This window comes from Pinus tabuliformis, chromosome 9 (genome assembly GCF_031772625.1).
Source record: "Pinus tabuliformis cultivar Carrire ecotype Pingquan chromosome 9, CPIR1, whole genome shotgun sequence".
In the NCBI taxonomy this organism is placed as follows: Eukaryota; Viridiplantae; Streptophyta; class Pinopsida; order Pinales; family Pinaceae; genus Pinus; species Pinus tabuliformis.
In genome coordinates this window covers 1,718,408,461-1,718,434,466 of record NC_142307.1, presented here as the reverse complement: position 1 = coordinate 1,718,434,466, position 26,006 = coordinate 1,718,408,461, and the positions used below count along the sequence as shown (strand labels likewise).

Below are 26,006 nucleotides of genomic sequence, written 5' to 3'. Positions count from 1 at the left end.
ATAGGATAGTTGTGATTCTTATCTCTCATGGTAAGTAGTATCTTGCCTATTGTCATTTTAGGAACTTGACAGAGTATAGCCCAGTTGGCATCCTACCCACAAGTTGGGCTCGTTGGGATTACCACCCATCTGGCCAATGGGTGAGGAGACTTGGGATAGTTGTGATCCTTACCATTTATGGTAAGAAGCATCCTTCCCAAGTAAAGGGATGCAGCTTTTCTAAAACGGACTCTTGAGGGTCAAGTTAGAAAGCTCAGCAGGCAATAGGATAGTTGTGATCCTTACTTCATAGTAAGTAGTATCTGTTGATTTTTGGTAGCATCAGATGTGCTCTAGCCATGAAAATTGGTGGAGAGGCTACGGCACGTGAGATCTCCAAAATCCATAAATTGTTTGGGAAAATTCCACCCGAATGGAGAGATTAAAATAATTAATATTTTTAATGAGACCATAAATCTAAACTTAGGAAAATTAAAATATTAATGTGTATTAATATAATATGAGTGAGAAAGTTCTAAATAATGAGGATCAAACCAGATATAATCTTAGCAGTTGATTATGGACTTAATCTCAGTCATTGAATCGTCAACAGGAAAAGTATAAGAGGCTTGAGGATCAGCTGGAGATACACCAAGATGATCAAGAATTCGATTTTCTGGGACAGGGTTTGTTGAGAAATCGAGTTAGTGATCTGTTGCAGCGAGGGGCAGTTTGGCAGAAGGCCAAGAATACATAGCAGAGAGGCAAAGATAGTGTCGGAAAGACAGCGCAGAGGAAGCCTAGGTTGATGCAGAGACAGCCAGAGCAGACGCAGAGGCTAGCAGAGAGGACGATGGGTAGAAAGAGTTGTGCTATGGTGTTTTCGTGGGGCAGACTAAGAGCTGAGAGGCAGACGCAGAGCCGTAGAGGGTGACGCAGTCCCTGGAGGGTGAAGCAGTTCTAGAGAGAAACTTGGAGCAGCTTTCATTGTCTAGCTCAGAAATTGTTAAAGTCATTGTGGGGCTCATCATCCGGTTGTTGATCAGCAGGAATATTTGTCTTTGAAGCAAGGTACCTCTGCCAAGGAAAATCTCTAAAGGGTGAGCCATTCCTGCCACCCTAGTTGTATTCAAAAAACTACATAATAATAAAACCCTCATATCTGTTGCACCGGTTTTCCCACATTGGGTTTTTTCGTGGACGATTGTCTCTATTATTTCAGTTGTTGATCTGTATATGTGTGAAGGTTTCATTTGTGTTTATTTCGATATTTATATTAATAAATAACTTGTTAATGGAAAGAACAAGTAGGAGATAATAAACTAGATAATGCAGTAGAGATTTCTAATGTGTTACATTCAGAAATTTCCACATGGTATGAGAGGATTGCAGATCACAGGAGGACTGAAGACACCAGCAGAAATCTGAAATTTGCAGTAGACGCAGTGGTCCCAAGAGACAACGTTGTTCCTAAAAAGAAGCAGCAAGAGAAGAAGTGACGCAGAGTCTGCGTCATCATTTCAAGCCAAGGAAAGGGTCAGCACAAAGGCAGAGAGAGGCAGAAGAGGCTCACGAAGAGTCTATCATCCTGCTCAACTAGGTAGGATTGAAGCAGTTAGCTAGAGGGGCAGATTCGACCTTTGCAGAGATTGTGCAGAGCCTAAAAGGCTCAGTTTCTTCAGTTGTCAAGGCTTGAGGAGTTGTGGGCAGATTGTGATTTGAGGAGCTGGTGGGATGTTGTTTCTGTTGATACAGAACATTGTCTAAGGAGACAGAACCAAGGTAGAGGGAGTCACTACCTCAACGGATTTCTAGCCAAGGAATCCTCACTACCTCAACAGATTTCTAGCCAAGGAATCCAGATCCGAGTTGCAGTTGCAAGGAGGATTGGAGAGGAGTGGTTCGACAGCTGGCCAGAGGATTTCCAGGAGGGAAATCAGGACTTAGAGGGAGATTTCCAGGAGGGGAGTCGAGACTTAGAGGGAGTCCAGAAGAGGAGCTGAAATGGCAGTGAACAAACTGAGGGATCAAGACAAGTTGGACGGGGCTTCCAACTTTGTCATCTGGAAGGCCAGGATCCTGGCAGTCCTGGATCGACATCACATCAAGGACTTTGCCTTGAAAGTAGTGGCTATCCCAGTTGACCTAGCTGAGACTGAGAAGTATGAGAAGGCAATGGCGAGGGCTAAGTGCATCATCCTAGATGGGGTCAAAGATCATGTCATACCACATGTTGTCGAGAAGAACACAACAAAGGAGATGTGGGACACCCTAACCACCTTATACTAGGGCTCTTCCGTACAGTGGAAGATGCTATTAGAGTATCAGTTGAGGTCATATCAGATGTAGAAGGGAGAGCAGATAGATCCTTTCCTTGTCAGGTTGCAGGAGATTCGCGAGCATCTTAATTCCATGGGGGTCTACACCAGATCCAAAGTTTATGGTCAAGACCAATGTTTTAAAACTTCAACTCCGACTCCAACTCGGTATCGACTCGGGCGGCTCGATTTCAATGACTCAGTCATTGTAAAAAATACATTAAATATTTTTTTTTTATATAAAAAACATAATTTTAAAGATTTTCATTCATGTTTCCAAACACACAGCATTAGAATATAGATGGAAGACAACATATGATCAAAGTAGGCTCATGAATATATCCATTATATCAAAATGGCACCCAGTGCACTATCCAATACATACATGACCGAAACAAAAACACATAACCAAGGAGGCTAGAAATGGCCTCTACAACAAAAGTAAACTGTGACCAGTACTACTGGCTGGTAGCTACTGCCAGAGGAGCCAAGATCATGTGGATCAATCTTTGGATCATCATCAGAGTTAGACAGGGGGCCCCATTGGCCCTCCTCATCATCATCTCCAACTACAACTGTAGAAGTGGTAGCACTAGCAGGCTGTGCAGTAGATGCAAGCTAAGATAGACGAGATATGTGGTTGCACTTCTATCATGGCTGAGCGGAGGAAGCGCCTGCAACTAGAGGACTTGTTGGCTGTGAGGCTGAGGCTGGTACAAGTGGATCATGATTTGCATTCAATTGAACATCATGTTCGAGTGATGCTATCGTCTGTAATTCAAAATCCATATCCTCATCAGAAGCAAACTCTGTTGGATGACTCTCCACTACCCAATCTGATGTTGGATCAATGTCTTCCAACACAATGGGATCTGAATCAAGCCTTTTGTTCAGCAATTGGTTGCGTCTGAGCCGGAGGATGTATTGGACATAGACTAGATCATTTAACCATTTTTTAAAAGGTTTCTCTTCTTTGTGTGAAACCTCTCAAAGACGGACCAATTGTGCTCACACCCAGTAGCACTGCAAGTTTGACTCAGAACACGAATTGCTTGCAATCTTTGCTAGGTTCTTCCCAAAGGTACCCGAGGCATTGGTGAAGGTCGTCACCTGTCGGTGTATCTCTAGCTGATCAGACTCCAATGGGATCATGCGATCAATGCAATCAATCAGTCAATCTCTAACCTCCCCCCTCAAAGCTCCTGTCTCCTTCGCTTTATAATGATACCATGGGTTCAAAAAATACCCAGCCGCATGTACAGGGCGATAGAGTTGATTGTTCTATCTTTCATCAATGATTGCCCAAATGGACCCATACTTACCCACTTTATCCTTGTATGCCCTCTTTATTTGCTCCTTTGCTTGATCCATAGCCTCATAAATGAAGCCCATAGCGAATCTTTCTCCATCCACCAACCGCAACACCTTAACCAGTGGCTCAGCAAGCTTCACAATCTCTGCTGCCTTTCTCCAAAATATTTCTTCATTAACTTTCTTTTTCAATTCTTTGCCTTCTAGTTTGTGAGACCATTGGCTTAGATTCCATTCTTCACTGGAAAACATCTTTTGCAAGTTTCTATGTTGCGAAAGCATAAATTGCAATGTCAAAAAATGAGTAGCAAATCTAGTGATGGCAGGCCTAATAATATCCCTGCCCCCAGTATGTTTCCTCATGAGGCTCAAAATCCATGAATGATTGTAAATAAAATTTTTTATGCTTTTGGCATGATCTACAGTGTTTTTGACCCAACCTAATTTTCCAATATCCTCAAGCATGAGGTCTATGCAATGTGCAGCACATGGGGTCCAAAAGATGGTCTTCTGTTTTCCCTCTAACACTTTACCAACAAGAACATAGTTAGAGGCATTATCTGTGATGACTTGAACAACATTAGCCACCCCCACCTCCTCAACAACCTCATCCAATAGCTGAAACAACAATTGCCCATCTTTTACCTTATCGGATGCATCAATTGATTTTAAAAACATGGTTCCCTACAGGCAAAAGAGAATAAAGTTTATGATGGTATGGTTTCTTTGATCAGTCTATCCATCTGACATGATGGTACATCCTGTTCTTGCCCATGAGTCTTTGAAATCTTTCAAATTGTCATTAATGGATAAAATTTCTTTCTGCAAATGATACCCCTTTAGCTCATGCACAGTAGGGCCTTTGAAGCCTTTTCCAATAGCATGTATGGCATCAAACATAGGCTTATAATATGGTGAACAGGAAGCATTGAAGGGGATATCAACATCATACCACCATCTAGCTATGTAATCACAAGCAATCTCCCTCAATTCTTTCTTCCAATGGTCATCTAAAGTGGGTTGCATTTGACTTCTACTAGCTTGAGGACCATGTGCATCTGATGGAGAGGAAGGAGTGAAATAGTTTTTGATATTCATATCACCCTTTTTCATTCTACCCTTTCCCTTTTCTTGAATAGACTCAAAAGAGGGAGGAACATATCGGAAGGGGTTGGATGCATCAGTACAAGAAATAAAGGAAAAACCCTCAAAATCAAAATGGGGGTTGGTAGCCATCATTTTTTGTATATTCCTCTTCCTCCCAATTTCAGCCTCTAACTCTTTTTGCCTAGCCTTATCTTCTTTAAACTTCTCAAAGCTAGCTAACAATTCCTTCCTAATCTCCCCAATTTATGGTGAGGTACATGGAGTAATTTGGCCTCTAATCCCCGCCACGTGTTGTTTAAGCCTATTAATGCCCCTAGGACCTTCCTTAATTTTCCTATGGCAAATTTTGCAATGCATTTGACTTTCAACCATTTCAACATATGCCCAAGCAGCATCTTTCACTCTAAGTGCCATTTTTTTGACTTGGAAATGAAAGCAAACAATCTGAAAATGAAAAAAAACAAAAAAAAACATTGATTCAATGTTCATTTCTTTCACAAAAAACACTCTTTAGGATTTCTAGATTTGCACATAAAATTTAATAAGCAAAAACAGATTTGTACAACTGAAAAAAGATACCTCCAGGCACAAACTACCTCCTCAAGCTTCCTCCAAGAAACCAACTCCTCAATGCTGCTCCAAATGGCTACCCAAGAAACTCCTCACTCCAACTACAATGCTTGCCCAAGACTCCTCACTGCTACTCCAAAAAACAAACTCAACAACTCCTCACAAACTCTCACTCAAATGCATGTGATGGTTGTGAGAGAATGAGGGGTTGAGTGGGTTAAATAGGGTTTGGGAGAGGGGAATGGACCCCAAAGACCAACAAAACAAAAACTAAATTGCTTTGGAGTCCCCCACACTCAGCAATTAATAAAAAATTTAAAAAATCGCATTTTTTAAAGTGACCTGGCCGCTGTACGTAACCTAGCCGAGTTGATACGAACTCAGCCGAGCCGGCCGGGTTAATATCGAGTCAGTCGAGCTGTGAAACAACTCGGCCAGCTTGCTATTAACTCGGGCGACCGAACCGTTACTTGTACAAGTCACAATTTTCATGCCTGGCTCGGACCAACTCGGCCAAGTCGATTCCGAGCTGGCCATTTTTTAAAACACTGGTCAAGACTGCCCTAAATGCAGTCCCCGAGGAGTGGGAGACATTTGTCCAAAGTATTTTGGGCAGGGCTACTCTTCCCCGCTGGGCATCTCTTCAACATGAAGAGATTAGGACGATGACCAAGGCGGGGAGTAGTGGTAAGGGAGCTCGAGTCAAGAAAGAGGAGGAGGAGGATGCGTCTCTAGCATATGTGGGATAGCAAGGGAAGATGAAGAAGAAGGACATCTCCAAAGTCAAGTGCTTCAACTGTGGGGAGTTGGGACATTATGCATCTCAGTGCCCCAAGAAGAAAGGCAAGGGAGAAGCTTTTGATTCAAAGGCAGCTACAGCTAAAGCGGAGAAAGAGGTTGAGGCTAATGACGATTCTGCCATGAGTGTTGATGTGCCTCTAGAGAAAAGGTGGGGAGACATCAAGCTGTAGTCGAGAGGACTACATGCTAGGGCCAGGATCGTTGAGGTACCCAAACTCTTGGATCACATCTGGCTACGGGAGCCCTTAATAACAGTAGCATGATGACAAGTGTCGGGTGGAGCAAAGTGTGGTGAAACAGCAAGGCAAGGCTAGAGTGTAGAGTTTTGTAGCAGCGCAGTAGAGGTTGCAGCAGTGTGAGGTTGCAACAATGCAGTGGCAACAGAGGAAGCACGGGTTAGTAGCAAAAGCAGCTTCAGCATCACCAGGCTTCCAGACTAACCCGGATGTCAGTATTTGGGGGAGTCAGTTACATACTTATTGGTAACTGGGTTAGAGTGCAGTAGTTGCAATGCCAGTGTTATGGGCAGTATGGGAAGCATGTTGAGATAAAGTTGCAGTGCAAATGTAGCAGTGGCAATGTCATGGGTAGCAGTACAGGAAGCAGCAGTGCAGGGGATGTGAGATAGCAGGCCAAGCATCAGCACAAGTACTGATGTGGAGGATCAGCGTGATGTTTCTATGATGAAACATTACTAGAGCACATTCCTCGCTAAGAGGGGGTGTTGATTTTTAGTAGCATCGGATGTGCTCTAGCCATGAAAATTGGTGGAGAGGCTAAGGCACGTGAGATCTCCAAAACCCAGAAATCGTTTGGGGAAATTCCACCCGAATGGAGAGATATTAAAATAATTAATATTTTTAATGAGACTCTAAGTCTAAACTTAGGAAAATTAAAATATTAATGTGTATTAATATTATATGGGTAAGAAAGTTCTAAATAACGAGGATCAAACTAGATGTAATCTTAGCCGTTGATTAGGGACTTTATCTCGGTTGTTGAATCGTCAACAAGAAAAGTATAAGAAGAGCCTTGACGGTCAATTGGAGATACATCAAGTTGATCAAGAATTCAATTTTCTGGGGCAAGGTTTGCTGAGAAATCGAGTTAGTGATCTATTGCAGAGAGGGGCAGTTCGGCAGAAGGCCGAGAATACATAGCAGAGAGGCAGAGATAATGTCGAAGAGACAATGCAGAGACAACCTAGGTTGATGCAAAGACAGGCAGAGCTGACGCAGGCAGACGTAGAGGCTAGCAGAGTTGACGCTGGGAGGAAAGAGTTGCGCTATGGTGTTTTCCTGAGGAAAACTGAGAATTGAGAGGCAGACGCAGAGCCGTAGAGGGTGACACGGTCCCTGGAGGGTGACGCAGTTCCAAAGAGAAGTTTGGAGCAACTTTTGTTGTCCAACTAAGGAACTGTCGAAGTCACTGTGGGGCTCATCATCCAGTCGTTAATCCGCCGGAATATTTGTCTCCGGAGCAAGGTACTTCTGCCAAGGAAAATCTCTGAAGGGTGAGCCATTTCTTGCACCCTAGTTGTATTCAGAAAACTGCATAATAATAAAACCCTCATATCTGTTGCACCAGTTTTCCCACATTAGGTTTTTCTGAGGACGATTGTCCAAAAAAACGATGTCCCTTGTGTTGTCTTAGTTATTTCAGTTGTTGATCTGTATGTGTGAAGGTTGTGTTTGTGTTTATTTTAGTATTTATATTAATAAATAACTTGTTAATGGAAAGAACAAGTAGGAGATAATAAACCAGATAATGCAGTAGGGATTTCTGATGTGTTAGATTCAGAAATTTCCACAGTAACTTGCCTATTATCCTTGGATATAGGGTGGTAGCTTGAGTTTCCCTATGATGAGTCTTCTTCTTTAGATTCGAGTGTTCATCAAAAGAGTAGAGATGAGCAGGAGACAAGATTGACTTCTGAGCTTGCAAGATTGACTATTATGACCACAGCCTCCTATGCCCCAGCAACTGAAGGATTGAGCCACTTGGCTCTGTGTAATCCTGGCACCGACAAATCAGTTCCCCCAACCAACTGCGTCAGCCCTCCTAGCCTCTACGTGGCTCTGCGTGAGCCTGATTCTGCCTCCCTTAGCCTCTGTGGTACCTTTCTCTAGCCCAGAATGATGATGCAGTCCCTCTACGTCACTCCTTCCTCTGTTGCTTTCTGCAAGTATTAGCTTTGTCACTCGGGACAGCTGAATCTGCTACAAATGCTCTGCTCGACTGATGCCTTCAGTTATCCTGTGATCTGCAACCACGCTCTGATACCATGTTGGGATTTCTAAGTCTAGCCATTAGAAATTCTTCCTGTACTATTTGGTTTATTTCTTCCTACTTGTTTAATTACTTAACAAGTTATTTACCATGTAAATACTAAAACTAAACACAAGTACAATATCAACATCTACAGAACATCAACTAAAAGAAAACAAGCACACAAGTGACACCGTTATTTTGGGACCAATGTCCCTGGAAAAACCCAATGCAGGAAAATCGGTGCAGCTATTCAGAGGGTTATATTATTATGCAGTTTATCTGAGTACAACTGGGTGCCTAAACCAGCTCACCCGACAAAGAAAAATATAGAGCAACAATACCTCTATATCCGGAAATAGGTATTCAGAAAACCTGTCCCACGAAACCCTCTCCAGCACAACTGAAGCTCAGCACTGGCCCTTTTGGCCTCTATGTCAACCTCCTGCTGACCCGCGTCAGCCCTAGGACCCTCTGTGTCAGCCCTCTGAAGCACTGCGCAGCGTCTGGGAGCCTTTGCGTCACTCCTTCTGCCCTTTGCGTGGATGCCACAGTCTCTCTCAGAGTTGCAGGAATCGCCCCCGCCCCCGGATCCTAACCCGGAACCGCGACCCGTACGGAATCGTTCCGGAATCTCGAGGCGAAGCGCGATTCCAAATTTCAGGTGGCGCGATTCTGTTTTTTAAAAACGATTCCTGGTTTTTAGGTGGCGGCGGCCCGGATCCGCGCTTCGGAGGGCGATTCTGGCATCCGGTTGCGCCATGCAACCCGCACGCAACCCGGACGCAACCCCGACGCAACCCGGACGCAACCTGCGGGCAGCAAAAATTAACTTAAATTTTTTTTAATTTCTTTTAAAAGTTAACTTAACTTAGCATGAGGGGGTGGGTTAGGGTTAGTTTAGGGTGAGTTTAGGGTGAGTTTAGAAAAGAATAAAGCCCCCATTCTCTTCTCATTTTCTCACTTTGAGTTTATGAGAGTTGGAGAAGAGAAGAGAGGAGAGGAGAAGAGAAGAGAGGAAAGGAGAGGAGAAGAGAGGAGAGCTTGGAGGAGTGAAGAAGGAGGAGCTAGGAGAAGGAGGAGGAGCTTGGAGCAAGAGCTTGGAGGACTTCATCTACAAGAGCTAAAGAGGTAAGTTCAAACCCCAAACTCCCTTGTTTTTTTGAAAAAAAAATTGTATTTTTCTCCTCCCTCTCCTACTCTTTCCCATTGTTTCTACTTGCTCCTTTATTTACAGGTTGTCCACCACCTATATCCATATTCCAAGATGGTGTTCTTTTGGCTTCTATGTATCATTCCACTCTTGGTTTTAATGATGGCAAGGGTGAGGAATAGAGGGGAAGAGGAAGGGGATGAACTTGGTCCTAATAGTAGTGACCCAATGAGGAGGAAGGGTTTGAAGAGGAAGGGGATGAACTTGAAGGGGACACTGAAGCACAAGATGGGAAAGGTACATCAAATCCCTTGTGGAACTATGTGACCAAACTTGAAGGGGGAAAGGGTGGTGGATCTTACAAATTTTTGTGCCCTCATGGTTGTCATGGAGGAAAACCATATACGGGTTCATATACCCGTCTGAGGAGGCATCTTTGTGGGGTGCTGGACAATGATGAAAAAAAGGGTTCTGTGGGGGTAACCATTTGCCCAAACATTTCAACTGAACAAAGAAAAAAATACATCCAAATAGAGATGGTTGCACAACAAAAAAACAAGAAACAAAAAACTCATTCTGAATCAAGTGCAACCTCTAAATTTGGTAGTTGCCCATCTCCTCATGGTACTTCTGCAACCTCTGGAGGTAGAAAAACAATAGGGGATTTCCTTAATGTTGCTGGGAGGGATGATGTGGATGGAAAGATAGTCCGTTTTCTTTGTGCTTGCGGTGTACCATTCAATGTGCTTCGCTCTCCCTATTGGCATGACATGGTAAAGGCCATCAATGAAGCCCCAAAAGGATACAAGGCCCCCAACTATGAGAAAGCTAGAACAGTGTTATTAGAAAGAGAAAAAGCTAAGGTTCAAAGAGCTTTGACACGTTTTACACATGAGTGGGTGGATTATGGGGTATCCATTGTATCAGATGGGTGGACAAATATTAGAAACCAACATTTGATAAATGTTCTTGGTGTTTCTTCTAGTGGTGCAGTATTTATTGCATGTCATGACTCCTCCTCCATCAGTGCAACTGCACAAAACATTGCAGATCTCCTATTGAAATCAATCAAAGATGTTGGTCCGAATAATGTGGTTCAAGTGATCACAGATAATGCAGCAAATTGTAAGGCAGCAGGAAAAATTATTGAGCGTACTCATCCACACATCTTTTGGTCTGGGTGCCTGGTTCACACATTGAACCTTTTGATGCATGATATTGTGAAACACAAAGATTGTGGGTGGATTGCTGAGGTTTACAGGAAAGGGAAGCAGCTCATTAAATTCATCACAGGGCATACAAGGGTAAACTACTTCTATGGCACTTACTCCAAGTTGCAATTGCTTAAAATTGCAAAGACAAGATTTGCTAGATATTACCTCACCTTTAGGCGGCTAGTGAGGGTGAGACAAGCTTTAACTAATCTGATGTGTGCTGAAACATGGGATGAAATTAACACTGACACAGATGGTGCTAATGTAGTCAAGGACACTGTTCTTGACAGTTACTTTTGGTCACAGGTTAAATATGTTTTGCAATTCACCAAACCAATTTATTACATGATCAAGTTTGCAGAGTCAGATCGACCAGTAATTGGGGAGGTGTATGAGCAAATGGATAGCATGTTGGGGCAAATTAAAGACATTGTTGAGCCTAGAGATACCACCTTGTACAATTATATTCGTGTAGAGGTGCAAAACCGATGGGAAATGCTAAATATTCCATTGCATGCATTAGCATATGTTTTGACACCTAAATACTATCATCCATCATGGCTTTCAAAACCAGCACCTGGGGGGGGAAGCAGGAAAAAACCACACCAAGATAGAGAGGTTCACGAAAAATATATGGCTGCATTGAGTAGATTAATCCCTGATAATGAGGAGGCTGCATTGGTACGGAGACAGGTGAGCAACTATACGCTCAACACTGGTCCATTTGGGAGCATGCATGCAATTCAGATCGAGAGCATTTTTCTGCTCTTGAGTGGTGGAACATGCATGGAGGGGCTACTCCACTTCTACAGAGTTTGGCATTGCGGGTGCTATCACAGGTGGTAAACACTTCTTCTGCAGAGAGGTGTTGGAGCTCTTATTCTTTCATCCACAGTGTTAAAAGGAACAGGTTGAGTTTAGACCGGGCAGAGAGCTTGGTTTATGTTCATTACAACTTGCGATTGTTGTCCCATTACTGTGAAGATGCAAAGTCTAATAAAGACTTGTTGACTTGGGACAAGAATCCAGAGGAGCCCAATTTGGAGGATGGAGTGTTGCGACTAGAGCAATTAGAGGATGCTCTTATCCAGGTATGTCCATTGTGGTATGAATTTTCCAATTTTCCCTTATAAAGCATTTCTCTAATTCATGTTTTTAATTTTTTTGTTAACTAGTGTTTTTTTTCTTTTGCATGAATTTTTTGAGCGATTCTAGGATGATGATGACCGTGTTGATATGCCACCACCCCCACCCCCATCTGGTCCCTTGGTTCCTAGGTTCCATGGTTCAACACCAACAGCAGGGGGTTCTTCTTCATCAGTTCCAGTGCCACGACTTACACAGGGACCATCTTCTTCATTGCCACCACGTGGAGGCCCGCCATCACGTTCTATTCGTGGTGGAAGGAGGAGAGATTAGTAGATATATTCACAATCTACTACTTTTTGTCATAGATTACTCATTAGACTTGTAGACTTGTGAATTTGAATTTTGAACCTTTTTGGCTTGGCGGTGACCAAGTGACATATTTTGTAAACATTATTATTTGAATTTTGGACATGACAAATGTTGACAGTTGCTCACTTGCTAGATAAATCATAATATGCTCTATGTTTTATGTTTTATAATATGCTTAAATGTTTTATGTTTTATAATATGCTTAAATGTTTTATGTTTTATAATATGCTTAAAAATTTGATGTATGTTTGTAATAGCTAGAATATAGATGATTGTTGTACATACTAGTAACTACAATGGAATCATGGATGCCATATCTATCTTGATTTATGCAAAAATATGCATGTTTTCATGTCTTCTACAATTAATTTGGTATTTGGGATGTTTGTTTTGAGTATAAATGCAAAAAAATATAAATATATATATATATATAGCAGACGCTTCCGCGGACGCTTCGCTTCCTAGATTTTTGGAAAATGACGCTTCCGCGCTTCCGCTTCGCTCCCGCTTCGTGCAACATTGGTCTCTCTGGGCTTTGCGCTGCCTCTTCTAGACTCTACATAGACTGGAATGGTTGTTGCTCTCTCTCTTTCTACTTCTGTGCTGATCTCCCAGTATTGTCTCTGCCTCTCTGCCTCGTACTCACTGCCCCTCGTTGTTGTCCACTGATTCAACTTCATTGATCACTCTAGTGTCTTCTCCAACTGACCCTCAAGCCTCCTCTTATATTTTTCTCGTTGGTCCCTCAACAACGGAGATTAAATCTCTAATAAACGGCTAAGATTAGATTTGGCTTGATCCATGACTTTTGGAACCTTCTAACCCAGTTTTGTATTAATACCCATTAATATTTTATTTTTCTTAAGTTCAAACTTAGGAACTCCATTAAAAATATTAATTATTTTAATATCTCTCAAACTAGGTACAATCTATCCAAACCATTTCTGGGTCTTGGAGATCTCATGTGCTTTAGCCTCTCCACCAATTTTCATGGCTAGAGCACATCCGATGCTACCCCAAATCAACATTAAATTATGCAATTTATTTGTTATGGCAAACAATGAATAAAATCACAACTACAATTTTCACCATAAAAATACTGCGAAAAATAAAACACTGGAAATTGAGAAATTCTAGCACACACAAATAGTTTGACACAATTATTTCTGGACAAATGTCCCTGGAAAAACCCAATGTGGGAAAACCCGTGCAGCATATGAGGATTTTATTATTATTCTTCAGCAGCAATTATGAGTACAATAATTTAGATGTTCTACTGGCAATCCAATCTGAGGAAAATATTGGCAAAATTATTCCGAGAATTTTCTCTCACCCCACAGCTAATTTCTTCCACTGAAATTGCCTCCTTAGCCACACGTTGAACCTTTTGTGTTACCCTCTGCGCAGTGCTTGCACATAGCCTTTGGGGATTTCAGCCTTCCTCTCATTGCCTCTTCCCGGGACTAGAATATTTTCTCCTAGAATGTTGCTAACCTCCTCTACCACCTTCTATTCATCCTATGGCTCTATCTTCTCAGCTAAAACTCTGCCATTGTGAAAATCGAACTGCCTGGGCCACTGAATATCTTCTCTGGTGTATTCTCCGTCACCACATCAATCCCTTCTTATATCTTCATGTTGGGACTCCAACGGCCAAGATTAAATCTTAATCGATGGCTCAGATTATTTTTGGATTGATCCGTGTGAGTTTCTAGATGATTCTCACCTTATCTCAATTAAAACTGATTAATTAACCATATTCCTAAGTTTAGCCTCAGGAAATATTTTAAAAATGGTTGATAATCTAATTGAGACACTTCTAGGTGGAATTTCAGAAACGATTTCTGGGTTTTGGAGATGTCATGTATTCTAGCCTCTACACGAAATTTCATGGTTAGAACACATCTGATGCTACAAAAACTAACATGGAGGTCAAATTATTTGTAGAAGCCAAATTTATCTTGTTGGGCCGAGTTTATTTTGCTGGGATGAATTTCACTTGCTAGGCCAAATTTATCTTGTTGGCAGCCAAATTAATTTTGCTGGGTCGAATTTATCTTGGTGGGCCAAATTTCTCTTGTTGGGCCAAAATTATATTGCTAGTCCAAACTTAACTTGTTGGGTCAAGTTTATTTGCTGGAGGCTGAGTTTATTTGCTAGGATTCAAGTTTATTTGTTGACACAAAATTCTTGCTTGCAGAGGCCGAATCCTGGTTCCATGAGGTCGAATCAATTGTTGACGCCGAGTTTACTTGCTATGGTTTGAGTTTACAGCTAAGTCTGAGTTCTTCCTTGCAAAGGCTGACTTCTATTTGTGGAGGGGCCAAGTTAATAACTTCAGTCTAGTGCTTTGCTGAGCCATCTATCCAGATCCATTTTGCCATAGAAGCTTACATATTCCAAACCCATTGTATTTTGCAGCCAATAAAGGAAATAGTTTAGCATGTAATTTGTTGTTAACAATTAATAAATATTGGCTGACATATTTGGAGTTTTATTGTGCTACTTGACGGTTTAATATATATTTTCATTTATTAAACTAAGACCTCTGTGATCCATATCAATTTTATTCAAGAATCTTCGGCGAAAATCACATAGAAAAACTTATGTCGACGCGTTTCGAACCATCCAGTGTGGTTCATCGTCAGGACAAGTTGAATGAGCAGATCACATTTAGCACATTAAATAGACATGGCAGAGAATCCATGACTCAACGGCTAAAAATAATAGCTATGATAACGGCTAGTTTGACCAAGAAAAAGGGAAATTTATTATTATTAATAATAAAAACTAATAATTTCAAGTATGTTGAAAAATTAAAATGAATAAAATTAAAAATTATATAAAATGAATTACTTTTAAAATTTTAATAGTTAGTTATAAACGTCAAACATATTGTCATTATTAATAATATTTACTTTTAAACCTAAAATTAATAAGAAGAAAATCAAAAAATAAATAGATAATAAATAATAAAATAGTAATAATAAAATAATAATATGTTGAAAAATTAAAATGAATTAAATTAAAAATTATATAAAATGAATTACTTTAAATATTTTTTAGTTATAAACGTTGAACATAGAGTAAATGTTCGTCAAAACTAAAAAATATTTAAAGTAATTCATTTTATATAATTTTTAATTTAATTCATTTTAATTTTTCAACATATTATTATTATTATTATTATTTACTTATTTATTTTTTGATTTTCTTATTATTAATTTTAGGTTTAAAAGTAAATATTATTAATAATGACAATATGTTTGACGTTTATAACTAACTATTAAAATTTTAAAAGTAATTCATTTTATATAAAAATTTTTTTATTCATTTTAATTTTTCAACATACTTGATGAGTTGAAATTATTAGTTTTTGATTTACCTAAAAAAAAAAAAGAGAATATTATTAATAATAATAAATTTCCCTTTTTCTTGGTCAAACTAGCCGTTATCATAGCTGTTATTTTTAGCCATTGAGTCATGGATTCTCTGCCGTGTCTATTTAATGTGCTAAATGTGATTTGCTCATTCAACTTGTCCTGACGATGAACCACACTAGATGGTTCGAAACGCGTTGACATAAGTTTTTCTATGTGATTTTCGCCGAAGATTCTTCAATAAAATATATTTTCATGTTAAATGTTCGAAGAAATGTCTCTACCATAGTAGTCCTCTTCATTTGCACACAATATGTTTGATAAAATGCCTTCACATAAAATGTTTGTGAAAATGCTTTAAAGAGAGTTTTTGCACTACTATTTGTTGGATAAAAAATTGAAGAAATTTCTGTAAGTTAAATCAGTGATATTACTATGGGAACATTACAGGGAGGCAGGGCTTTAAGATCTATGACTTTTCATTTGTCCCAACACAGTACAAGGTTGTTTCATTGGCATAGAAGCACAAAGGCTAAGGTCCTAAGCTCCTCCTTTTCCATCTTAAGGTATTTCAAATTCTTTGTGTGTCATTGATCCTTTGCAAATAGCATTATTGATAACGCAACTAGGACACTACAAAAACTTAGCAGCCTTTAACCATCAACAAACCTAGAAATCTCTAGCAGTGGCCATGTTTCAATCATAAGGGAATCTCAATATAGCGATGGCATTATTCATGGATAAGGTTCAAAAGCATATTCTAACTTGTGTTCTGCATGAGTTGCAATTGAGGAAACATAAATTAGTAGCAACTGCTTAATGAAGGTTTATTTTGAAGGTGTCTTCTTAATGAAGAAATACATCTTTTGCAACCTCAACTACCAAATGTTATGTTAAAGAAACGACATGTAATGCAGCAAAGGAATTTGAAACATAAAATAGATTTCAACCTACCTTCCTAGGAACAGATGGTGCTTGCAAGTGTGTTAGTAGTCCTAACCAATATGCATTTGATTTCATGTCAGACTCATGCCTCATCAACAATGTTCTTTTAGCCTGCAAAACACATTCCCAACCAATTCGTCAGTGTAAAGGAGCCTCGTGAACATAATTGAATAAAAGTCCATGAGACATGCATGACCAAAAATGCAGCGAAAGAGAGCAGTCCATGAAAATTTGACAAGCGCCGAGTGGAAGTATGAATCTCAAAACAAAACTAACTAATTATATTTTCTAAGCATAAATTTTGGTTGGACACCATTATTTGTGATCAGTTAAGTTTTAAATATGCAAGTTTGCAACTGTTCAGTAGTGACTTGTTTGTAGTTTAAACTTCAGCTAGAAAGACCAAGAATTTGTTTCTAAATTGGATACACTGATGATCTGCATGAAGATCAGCCTGGGATATGTTTCCATCCTGGTCAAAATAAATCGCAGGTGGATCCTCCAAAAAGAAACTGTTTTTAAATAAAACGTCCGATTAAAAACTTCAAGAAAAAATAAAACAAAAGTAAGAGGACCTAAACTGTAAACATTTTCCTTATAATTTATACCCATGCCCTATTTTAAAACACACCAATCTGATGAGTGCAATGTATACCTATCATGCATGTCTACAATGCTTACATGCCATGTCAATGTTTACACACTCATTTTATGTGTGAGGAATGTTTACATATAATGTCTTAACTCTCGTAGCTAATAGAATATACTAGTGGGAACTGTCTTTCTGCATATATTTACCAAATATGAATGGTTTGATTCTTGAAATTTGAATTTTGTATGCTTTTTGTTTTTAGGATTTTTTGGTTTACACATATTTCTGTTTTTGTGTGTCATTTCCCCATATCCATATCATGGCTTTTTCAAAAAAATTGGGCAGATCCATATCTGAATCTTAACTCTCACGGCTGATACAATATATTAATGGGAACTCTCTTTTTCCATATATTTACCAGATTATGAATGGTTTGATTCTTGAAATATGAATTTTGCACGTTTTGGTTCATAGGGCTTTTTAGTGTGTGTGTGTGTATCTCTGTTTGTCTTTGTGTGTCATTTCTCCATATCCACATCATGGTTTTTAAAAAAAATTGGGTGAATCGATATCTGAATTTGAATGTAACATTGGTTACAGTTTGGAACAATGTTATATATATTATAAACTGCACCAGTGACCAAACTGACCTACCCCAATTTATATATGCAAAGCATTTTGATGTATAAAGCAAGGGTCCATAATACACATGACCAAAATAGTAGAGACTTTAGGTTTATGATTCAGATTCAACATTTTAAATTTTTTAGGTTTTAAGGCTTTAGTGGGTTTATCGTTTCAAGTATTAATGGGTTTAGTGTTTTAGTGGAAGGGGTCTATGTGTAGGTTTAGGGTTTTAGTTTGTTAATTTTAGTAATTCCTTTTAATATATGCCTTAAAGTGGGCCTTGCACCTTATCTACAGTGCCTTACAAAACCATCCAATTTAGGGAAAAACGGTCAGTTCCATACATAACCAGTCGATTATGTTACGGAAGCAGACATCTCTGATTGGAACCACCAGTTCAGTCCAAAACACTCAACCAACCAATCTGCCCAATCAGTTCTGATCAATATTTTAAAAAACAATGAAACTGGCACCAGAACCAATTTGTTCAGCTGGCTAGACACATGGAACCAGATATTTCTGACTGGAACCACCAGTTAAATCCAAAAAATTTTGGAACCAGGCTACCCAATCAGTGCTGATAAATGTTGTAAAATCCAGCAGAACTGGCACCAAAACTGGTTCGTTTGGCTAGCCAGACATCCAAAGACACTAAATTGAGCCTCAAACCAATTGAGGGACCAGTTCTTCCATACCAGACTGATATAGAACAGGTCACACAGGATCTGGGACAGGTTCCCTATAAATTCTGAGTTTGAAATTTTTTACTCATTTCAGAAAGAAGAACCAACAGATTGAGAGCAAAGGAGAAATTCAAAGTCATCCATCAAACTGAGGGAAATCATGTGTTTTCATCATCATTAGAGTATTTTGTAGAGTGGGGATTGATAAACTGACACCAAGGGAAATTAGTGGAAATTATTGCCACACTCTAGACTCCTGTAGTGGCCCTCAAGAGTCGAAAACACTTGGAATCTTATCATGAGTCAATAACAATCAAATGGGAAGGATAAAATCATAATTTGATTGGTTATCACATTTAGGCTCAGATCAATGAAGATTTGTGAAGATAATTAAAAAAGTCGTTAACTACCATAAATTCTTATACATAAGTTATGGAGTCGATCTTAGGTGATATGTGCACTTAAGCAAAGAGTCCAATTTGAGCAAGACTCCCTAATGGTTGGGAATCTTGGATTTATGTTCATGTTTATGAATGTATATGTTTTCAGAGTTTTCATGTTTTATATATTTTTTAGTAAAATGGTCCCTAACTTATTAACTGATCTGATGCCAATCGGAGTCCAACTCAAGTCTGGTCGCACTATCAAGCAGTTCCAAACTTCCAAGTCCACTTCCGACTTTAAACATTGACTGTAACAACAATAGTTTGGACTCAAAAGCATACAGATTTTGTGAACCTATCAACAAGAAAATCAATGTTAGCAAAGATGTCATTTTTTATGAAAACTCATCATTCACAAAAGAAATAGTAGACACATCTTGGATATTTGCCCAAAAGCAAATATAATCACAACTCAAGGAAACAAAACATCCAATTGTTAGTTGCTCAAAGATAATTGCAAAGAGGAGGAAAAGACTAGAAGAAGAGGAAAATGAGAACCAAGCATCTAAACAAAAAATTGAAAAGAAGACAAAATAATACTACTATAAGACCATAAAAGCATTGTTACCCAAGTGGGTGACCCCTAAGAGAAACTTTTCACCTATTCATCTCTTTCAGCCGGAAGCCAGCAGCCCCTAAGAGCCACATTGTAACCAATACAACATGCCATTCATATCTCCACCATCCACATTAGTCATATGTTTCCTCGCCCATTTATCAAGAGCACATATTGGAAGGTGGGCTTCTGATCAAAAGGTGCTTTATTCATTATGCAATCGGGTGCTTATGCCTATTTGTATTTGGGCATTGTGGCATGGGTTATTGGGTGACTTCGAAGAATGAAGGGTCTTGGTCCTATTCTTGTTCCCTCATGTTAAATGGGAGGTTGATTTTCTATCCTTGTCCAGTGGAACCTCCCCTAATGACCCATGGCTTTAGGAAGGGGCACTACTTGGGAACTCATGACTGAGATAGCATAGCCCTATCCTTATTCCATAGTTACCACTTTCCATCTTATATTATGAGCCATTATTCCACCTCCCTTCTTCAAGTTAACTAACCATTGGCTCATTGGGATTCGGCATCCACATATCCTCATGCCTTGGGAAGGGCCTGGAAATACACCCTTGGAGGTTGATGCAGCTAAAAAAAACAGAATATGATAGCCATTCTCAGCTATGGGTTCTAACTTTTTCCTCTTCTCCTCAGGGACATGTGAATAAGTTAGGAACCCAAAATTCCTGAAGAGCCCAATCTTGAGCTTCTTCTCACAAAATCCTCATCATGTCTTGCTCCCCATCACTCTATGTGGACTCCTGTTCTACATATACATTGTATTGTTACACGCCTCTGCCCAAAGAAAGAAGGGTAGCCCCTGATCATGCAACATAGCTCTAGCTGCCCAAACAATGGCCTTGTTCTTCCTCTCTACAAACCCATTTTGTTGTGGGTTGTAAGGAATCGTCAAATCCTTAATGCCTACTCTTGCACAAAACTTCTTGAATTCCTTGAAGGTATGCTCGCCCCCATTGTCAAACCTCAACACCTTTATCTTCTTCCGTGTTTGGTTCTCCACAAGAGTCTTAAATTCTTGGGACCTCTTGAAGACCTCAGCCTTAGTCTTCATGAAAAAAAACCAAGTCTTCCTAGAGAAGTCATCAATAAAAGTGACATAGTACTCATATCCACTCAATGATACCGAAGAAATAAGACCAACACATCAGAATGAACCAAGTCAAGTATTCCCGCTACCCCTGCTATCACTACTTGGAAAAGCATTATTGATGTACTTTCCCTAAGCACACCCCTGTACACATCTTGGTGCTCAATACTAAAATCTGGTATTCTTGTAACAATCTCCCTCAGTCTCCTTAGAGTTTGATGGTGCAAGTGGGCCATCCTCCTGTGACATAACTCACATAGATCACTATTGCTAGTGGTCGGAACCAATGCTCTATTAGATTGAAACATGAACCTGTATAACTTCCCATGGTGGACTCCAATCACTCTACACAAGTGATATTGGATCCCCTCGGATACATAAGAACCTGCCCACCATAAAATACCACCTCATATCCCTTGTCCTCAATGGTGGCCAATGAAATCAAGTTCTTCTTCAACCACGAAACATATAGGACCTTTGTCACTTTTAAGGGGAGTTGTGAGTCTGTGACTCCTAAAAGGATATGGTCACGATCCCAACACCAACTGCCCTCATTGTCGAGTCATCACCAAGCACCACCACTAGATCTCCATCCCTCTCACTAAGACATGTAAAATACTCACTGACACCTATCACGTGATGTGAGGCTCCATTGTCAATGTACCATATTCTAGAAGGTGTATCACTAGTGGCAAGACTCACCAACATGGAGAATTCCCTCTCAAACTTGGTGGAAAACGCATCCACCTCCGTTGAGGTTGAATTTGTCTTCTTTTCGTTCATGTTAGGACACATAATTGCATAGTGCCCCATTTCTTGACAAGCAAATAATCTCACTTTCTCCTTTTGCTTACCCTGTTGTTTGGTCTCACTCGTGGACCCCTTCCAGGACTTCTTTCCCTTTGCTGCAAGAGCAACATTCTCCTCATCATCCCCACCATGTTGGCTTCCACTCTTGCCATTTTGCCTTATCTCCTCTTGCATGAAATCATACCACAGACTCCCCCAATCTAGAAGATGCTCACAGGTCACAATCCCACCAATGAAGACATCCCACTTCTTTGAAAAACCACTCAAAGCAACCCTACCCAACTGTTGGTCTAGAACAGTCTCTCCCACTAAAGCATAAAAATTGATAGCTTGTAGGCTTGAATGTAAAAATACACGAGGTATTTGTAATAATAATTTATTATATATAAAATTGTACAAGTGATAAATATTACAATGAGGACCCGCCTATATATACCTAAGCAGGTGTCCTTTCATGACTAGGCATGTCTTTTAGACATGCTTTTTCACTTAATAACTATTTAACCTATCCAATATTTGATTATTTAATATTTACATTAATTTTATTTATTTTACTTGTTATGAATTATATTCATAACATAGCCCCTTCCTTCGGAAGCTTTGTCCTCAAAGCTTTAGTGTTGTCGATTTTCTTCACTTAGTGTCAGTCGTCTCGATGTATATAATCTGGGCATCATTTCGTCATGTATCTCATCAGTAACATTCCCCCTTTCTTTTTTTATTAATTTTTTTATAATAATTTTTTTTTAATTTATTATAAGTTTTTTTTAATATATATATAATAATAATTAAATAATTTAAGTAATTAAATTATTTTAATTAATTAAATTATGTTATTATAAGATTATTATTATTGTATTAATGTAATGTTTATTGGCCGATTATATATTAACCTCGTCATATATATAAGACCACCCTTATACCTCGTACGAATCATGATAAGGATGAGGCGTGACCATTGAGACCCCCAACCGACAAGGATTTTACGACTCAGTCAGGAACAAGATTATACAGACTTTTCAATGGAGACTGGAATGACAGCAACCGTGTCGGAAGAGCAGCAGTGTTGCAAGGAGACATGGCGGAGAGCGGGTGTGGAAACAAAGTGGCAGTATGCTTTTAACGAAGACAACCATTGGTAGCGGCGTCTATCCCACTGGTGGCTATCGTCATGCCCCATATACGAAGAAAATTTAAATGTATGGTTTTGTGGATGAAAATTCACTGCACACCAATAACATTTGTAACTAAGTCGAAATGTTGTGACATGGTTGTAACAGAACCGCCCTTCGTTGCGTCGTTCTTGTGGGTCAAAAACATTTGGATCAACCACATTTACAGTTTCAAACAATTCTACAGTTATGTCGTAGGCCTTTCGACACATAGCACCTCTTTCCCTTACCCTTACCGGATCAAGACCATCATTTTTTCTTATGTCTAAGCAAACTAGGATTAAATGGTTTAGCGATAAACAAGAAATTGCACTATGGACTATCTCAAAAATCTTGAACAGTATTTTCATTTTTATTCCTGTGAAATCCATACTGGAGAGATGATCATATAGAAGCATAATTGGGGAAGAAAATTTGAGAGGTTTGGATCTCTTGAGTATGCAGGGGGTATGAAGGCCATCTCTAAACACTACAAACTCTACATCAGTGCAGATGTTTACAACATTGAATGTTATATAACCAGTGCACGTCTTGACTAAGCAATTGTGCCCAATTCTCCACTTGCAGCAACTAATAGCACATGAAGTATAAAAAGGATCGTTCTTCAAGAATTGAGCCTTGATAGGGTAGTGGCATAACAAAGGATCTGACTTCAAATTTCCAGATTCCTTGTATTTTAAAGTGTGTAGTGTATGCATCTGCTCCATACCACCATTAGGCATTCCAGGAATCAGCCCAAATGCATCCCATGATGAATTTGCAGAATTTCCAGGATTTGATATAGGCCCTGCACGATACATATTTGAAGACGTAGGTCCTTGAGGCATTGCTAACGAAAAATCAACTATCTCCGTGGAGGTGAACCTTGATTCATGTAGAGCCCAGCTACTTATACTCTTTCCCCTTCCTCTTCCTAAGGGAGCACAAAGAAGGGAATTCTGCATGTCAAACTGAGGAGCAAGTCCAACGCGATATGTCTGACTTCCCTTCACCGATTTTTTACCTCCCTCCACTTTCAACCGAGCAAAGGGTGAAGAACCATAATGCTTCTTGTCAAACTTTACAGATCCTTCTCTCTCTATTTGTAATGGGTTATATTCCCTGCAGTGATCTAAAAACTATGCCTCACCTTCCTGCAATGACTGGCCATTATCTGGAAGCCTGCCTCGCTTCTTGATAGGTCTTGTCTCATCATCCTCTTCACCATCCCAATCAAAAGATTGAAACCGAGTGACTCTCTTTCTATGTTTATGGTTGTGATCATCATCATATTCATGTGGATCTTCATTACTACGACCAAGTTTATCTTCACCATTATTAAACGTAATGTTTTGTGCATTATTTTCATCATTTTGATCATGGATTGATGGATCAAGTTTACCAAATTCATTTAAGGGAACATGTTGCACAACTTCAAATGTTTCAAGGTCATTTTCATCATTATCATCATCATCATCTTCATAATCATCTATGTTTTTAGGATCATCTTCATTCTCATCATAATCTGTATTTGACATAAACTCTTCTTCAAAATTTTCCATATTCATAACATCACCTTCATTTGGATCATCATCTTGATCTATATCATTCTCATATTCATCATTATCTGTTTCATCTTTGTTTTCATTATTATCATTCTGATCAAAATCTTACTTTCCTGCTTTACCGTGTTTCGTTTCTTTACTGTCGCTATTATCTTCCTTATTATCGATTTCCCTTCGACATGCTTTAACTTCTACACATGATTTTTCTAAATGTCGAAATGCTTCTTGAGTTTTACTAAATTGTTCAACTCATTCAGGACGTGAACATAATGGCACATTGTGTGGCGAACAACATTCAAAGACCCACATGATTATATTGTACGCCATGGCCCTGATACCACTGAAGCATAAAAACTGATAGCTTGTAGGCTTGAATGTAAAAATACACAAGAGGTATTTGTAATAATAATTTATTATATATAAAATTGTATAAGTGATGAATGTTACAATGAGGACCCGCCTATATATACCTAAGCAGGTGTCCTTTCGTGACTGGGCATGTCTTTCAGACATGCCTTTTCACTTAATGACTATTTAACATAACCAATATTTGATTAGTTAATATTTTACATTAATTTTATTTATTTTACTTGTTATGAATTATATTCATAACACCCATCGCAGCCAACTCATCTCTCACTTCAGTGATTTTAGTGAGGTATGATGCTACAGTCTCGGTCTTGGTCATTTTGGTACTTCTTAATTTTTCTAACAACACCATTTTCCTATTTTCATTGGTGCTTTGATAAAGTTTTGTTAAGGACTTCCACATCTCAAAAGCATACTTCATTCCTAACACATGGGGAATGAGGTGATCCTTTATGGCATCTAGGAGAAGCCTCTTTGCCTAGACATCCCGCTTGTTGAAATTCAACAATGTCCAAAAACTCAAATTCTTCAAGCACCAACACAATCTTTTCCCTCCATGGACTCAAATTTCAGCCCTATTTAGCCTATCCTCAGCCATCAAACCTGTAACCATTTGACTTGTTCAACTCAACACAAAAGTCCAACTCTGAACAAAGGTAAATGTTGCTCCCTTTCAACACTTATCTCTGTACATACTACAAGTTTTTTTATTTTGTTCAATGTCTCAACACATTCCTCCACTTGGCTTTGACATCATGTAGAAATTTTGTGTGTAGACCCACCCCAGTTTCAAGTTTAGTGATTCCTTATCAAGTTTAATGTCCAACCCACATTTAATATGTTGTTGTCATGAACATGAATATTTCCACAAATTGAAACACATAGAATCTATTTTTTTACTTTTGGTAAGATAAGAAACAAACAAGCACATAAAAATTTGACACAGTTGTTTTTGGTCAAATGAACTTGGAAAAACCCCCAAGGCAAAACCAGTGAGAGGATAAATTTTTATTTCTTCTAAGAATTTATTACAGTAGTGAAATCAACAATAAATGCAACTTATCTCCCTTGGAAATTGTGCCCAAATTTCCTAGAAATTCATGTGGCCTCAGCTGCTCAATTTATGTGCCTAAGCTACCTTCAAAATTGTGCCCAACCTACTCAAAAATTCGTGTTGTACGGCCCTTGAAATTTCTGTTGTAAATCCCTTGAAATTTGTGCCCTATTCACCCTTCAAAATTGTGCCCACCTATTGTATATCATGTGTATTAAATGCATTTTACTAGCCCTGAATATTCATGTCACCTACTGTGCACTAAATGATGAACAACTGCTCAAAATTTGTGTTGTACCTTGCCTCGATTTGTGTGCCATCTGCTTGGGATTTGTGCCCTATCTCAATTGTTCTTCGGACTGCTCTTTTGTCTTCAATTGTATGAATTGCACCCTTCTTCTTCAAGTCATCTCATCTTGTGTTCTCTCCTCTTCTCCAATACTCATGAAGAATGAATTGGTGTCTCTTCCCCTTTCTTGACCTTTTGTCTTCTCATAAGAAAACCCTAAGATACAATGGCAGAGATTTGATCTCAGCCATCGAGA

General features: G+C 39.2%; 1 protein-coding gene across 2 annotated transcripts in view; it reads right to left on the bottom strand.

The window, feature by feature from the left end:
• LOC149155570 (stromal processing peptidase, chloroplastic-like) overlaps positions 1 to 26,006 on the bottom strand; it is a 308,857-nt gene that overhangs the window by 19,701 nt on the left and 263,150 nt on the right. For both annotated transcript variants that reach the window (XM_089445727.1, XM_089445728.1), the window contains exon 22: positions 16,514 to 16,615. In XM_089445727.1, the coding sequence (XP_089301853.1) occupies positions 16,514 to 16,615 (102 nt within the window). The remainder of the gene's footprint in view (positions 1 to 16,513; positions 16,616 to 26,006) is intronic.